General features: G+C 39.8%; 1 protein-coding gene across 1 annotated transcript; it reads left to right on the top strand.

Annotated features, from left to right (window-relative positions):
* Nucleotides 1-220: 220 nt before the first annotated feature.
* On the top strand, nucleotides 221-1,695 carry LOC147278662 (alpha/beta-Hydrolases superfamily protein). The gene is made up of 2 exons (XM_086250629.1): nucleotides 221-888; nucleotides 1,024-1,695. Exons 1-2 carry the CDS (start codon nucleotides 512-514, stop codon nucleotides 1,454-1,456), a joined length of 810 nt encoding a protein of 269 aa, XP_086106755.1. The 5' UTR covers nucleotides 221-511; the 3' UTR covers nucleotides 1,457-1,695.
* Nucleotides 1,696-2,815: the final 1,120 nt, after the last annotated feature.

Genomic DNA, 2,815 nt, shown 5'->3' with positions numbered 1-2,815 from the left:
AAAAAAAGAGTTCAGCTAAGATGACATGGGGCCACAGCTTTTAAGGCCAAGACCGAAGGAGATCACACATGAAGGCCTATCTGGCTATCTCACACTCACACGATGATAAAAGCTAATTTGTCAAAAACGTGTAGCTCTGGACAAAACGCAAAGGAGTATTAAAACAAGGCTGTCACAATATCCATCACAATTCTCACTCACAGACTCACAGTCACAAGACTCACCAAAGCAAAATCCAAAGCAAATGCCAGTCTGCTTACTTCGCCATCAGATACTTGATAGTTCCGAAAGCAATATAAATACCACTCCACATATCAAAGTTTCCAGGCATCCAAACAAAACAAACAAACCCAAAAGCACCTGCTCACCACTCACCCACCTAATGCCCATTCATTTCCTCACGCCTCACCACCACATACAACTTTAGAAGCTCATACAACACAGTGGGCACTCAAAAAATTAACAAAAATTAAAAAAGGAAAAAGAAAATTAAAACGAAAATTAGAAAAAGATGGTGAACAACAACAGGCTGTTGGAAGGTCTGAACGTCCGAGTGGTCGGGACCGGCGAGAGGTTCCTGGTGCTGGCCCACGGGTTCGGCACCGACCAGTCGGCGTGGCAGCGCATTCTGCCGTACTTCACGCCCTACTACCGAGTCATCCTCTACGACCTGGTCTGCGCCGGCAGCGTCAACCCCGACTACTTCGACTTCCACCGCTACACCTCCCTCGACGCCTACGTCGACGACCTCCTCAACATTCTCGACGCCCTCCGCGTCACTCGCTGCGCCTACGTCGGCCACTCCGTCTCCGCCATGATCGGCATCCTCGCCTCCATTCGCCGCCCCGACCTCTTCTCCAAGCTCATCCTCATCGGCGCTTCCCCAAGGTAGTCCATATATTCTCTACTCAACTATTAGATTAGATTTTTAAAATAAAATAAAAAAGTTCAACGCGGCCCAAAAAGGGTTCATGCTAATTTGATCCAAACCCAATTACCCAATTGCCCAATTTCATGTTGTAGGTTCTTGAACGACCGAGATTACCATGGCGGGTTCGAGCAGGAGGAGATTGAGAGGGTGTTTTCGGCAATGGAGGCCAACTACGAGGCCTGGATCAACGGCTACGCGCCGTTGGCCGTCGGAGCCGATGTTCCGACGGTGGTCCGAGAGTTCAGTCGGACCCTGTTCAACATGCGACCCGACATCTCGCTGTTCGTCTCGCGCGCAGTGTTCAACAGCGACCTGAGGGGGGTTCTGGGCCTGGTCAGAGTACCCTGCTGCATAATCCAGACTGCAAAAGACGTTTCTGTCCCTGCTTCGGTGGCGAATTACCTTAAGGACCATTTGGGTGGCCGGAACACCGTGATGATGCTGGAGACGGAGGGTCACTTGCCTCATTTGAGCGCGCCGGGTCTGTTGGCCCGGAAGCTCCGCCATGCCCTCTCCTCATCGTAGTGGGCCCGAGTCCGAGTTCGGGTCGTGGTCCCCACTCGGGCCTTACCTGGGCCCCACTCGGCCCACTCTAGTCTTGTAGCTACTAAGCGGGGTCCAAAAGAGAAATTGACCCCTGTCCAATAACCTGTGGACGTTAGTCCTTTTGGGGTTCCATTTGGATTTGTATGATCTGTATAAGGATAAGAAATTAAGAATCTCCATGTGACTATCACGTGATGATAATATCCATTTTTGTCAACTGCCATCCTCCCTTTTCTTTTTGTTTTTTCTTCCATTTTTGTTTTTTAGCTTTTGGAATCTGCTTTAATTTGTAATGGTAGTTGCCTTTAAATTGCCCCAAAAATATGATTATTAATCATACGTATATTTACACTGATGACACTTTTTATTTATAGAAAATTAGGATTAAATATTAAATTCTAATAATTTTTTGGTATAAGTATAACATGAAAACCATATAATATTTCAACTGAACTATTAAATTTAAATGTAGTTTTTTAGATTAGCTAACAAATATGTTGGTTTTTTTTTATTTAAGTCTTTTTCATTTGACATTTTTGTCTTTTGACTCACATATAATGGATGTTAGTTAAAATTTATAGGGTTTTGAAAAAATTGCCTTTAAGGCTTTTATATTATCTTGAAAATTTGTTAATGTAGTTTCAACTTCACATTTAGTTTTAACTGTACAACACTCACAACTTCAAATTTAGTTGTGGCTGAACGACAGTCACATCTAAGTTGTGATTTTAGAGAAATTATACTATAATATAGTATAAATAGAGGTCAAAACAATACTTTTACTCAAAATAATACATAGTATAGTGGTGTGAGTTGTCTCTTTTAATTTATCAAGACAAGTTGTGACTGGATTAATAAATTTTTTAATACAATATAATATAATATAAATTAATGTAATGTTTGTGATGTAATATTATTTTTATTTTTTTATTGTAGTGACATATAATGTAATATTTGTAAATTCTAATACCTTTTACTTTATTATTTTATTTAACTTTTCAACTAGTACCTAATTTAAAATATTATTTAATTTTGATACATAAACTAAAAGGTTATTGAAATTTAGTAGTTAAAATCAATTGACCTTTTTATTTTTATGTAGTGTCCAATAAGTAATAAGCAAGATCTATAATATAAGTGGAACTTATAAAAAATACGTATGGGTGACCCCACTATTGATGGACCTCAGATCAATCTAGAGATTAGTTAATTTAGTCTATTTTGATATATATCTTTAAGCCTTTAATAGTATGCTTATACCACAGTTGGCCTACAATACATTAATTCTTTGAATTTGATTATATAATATATAAGAAAATTTTACACCATGAACTCATG

Source organism: Dryas octopetala, chromosome 7, assembly GCF_963921425.1.
Source record: "Dryas octopetala chromosome 7, drDryOcto1.1, whole genome shotgun sequence".
Taxonomy (NCBI): domain Eukaryota; kingdom Viridiplantae; phylum Streptophyta; class Magnoliopsida; order Rosales; family Rosaceae; genus Dryas; species Dryas octopetala.
This window is presented reverse-complemented; position numbering and strand designations above follow the sequence as displayed.

What these genes read in the sequence shown, in the direction of transcription:
- LOC147278662 (XM_086250629.1), top strand. Translation starts at nt 512, where the DNA reads ATGGTGAACAACAACAGGCTGTTGGAAGGTCTGAACGTCCGAGTGGTC. An exon ending in CTCATCGGCGCTTCCCCAAG is followed by an intron (nt 889 to 1,023) that starts GTAGTCCATATA and finishes TTCATGTTGTAG; the next exon opens with GTTCTTGAACGACCGAGATT.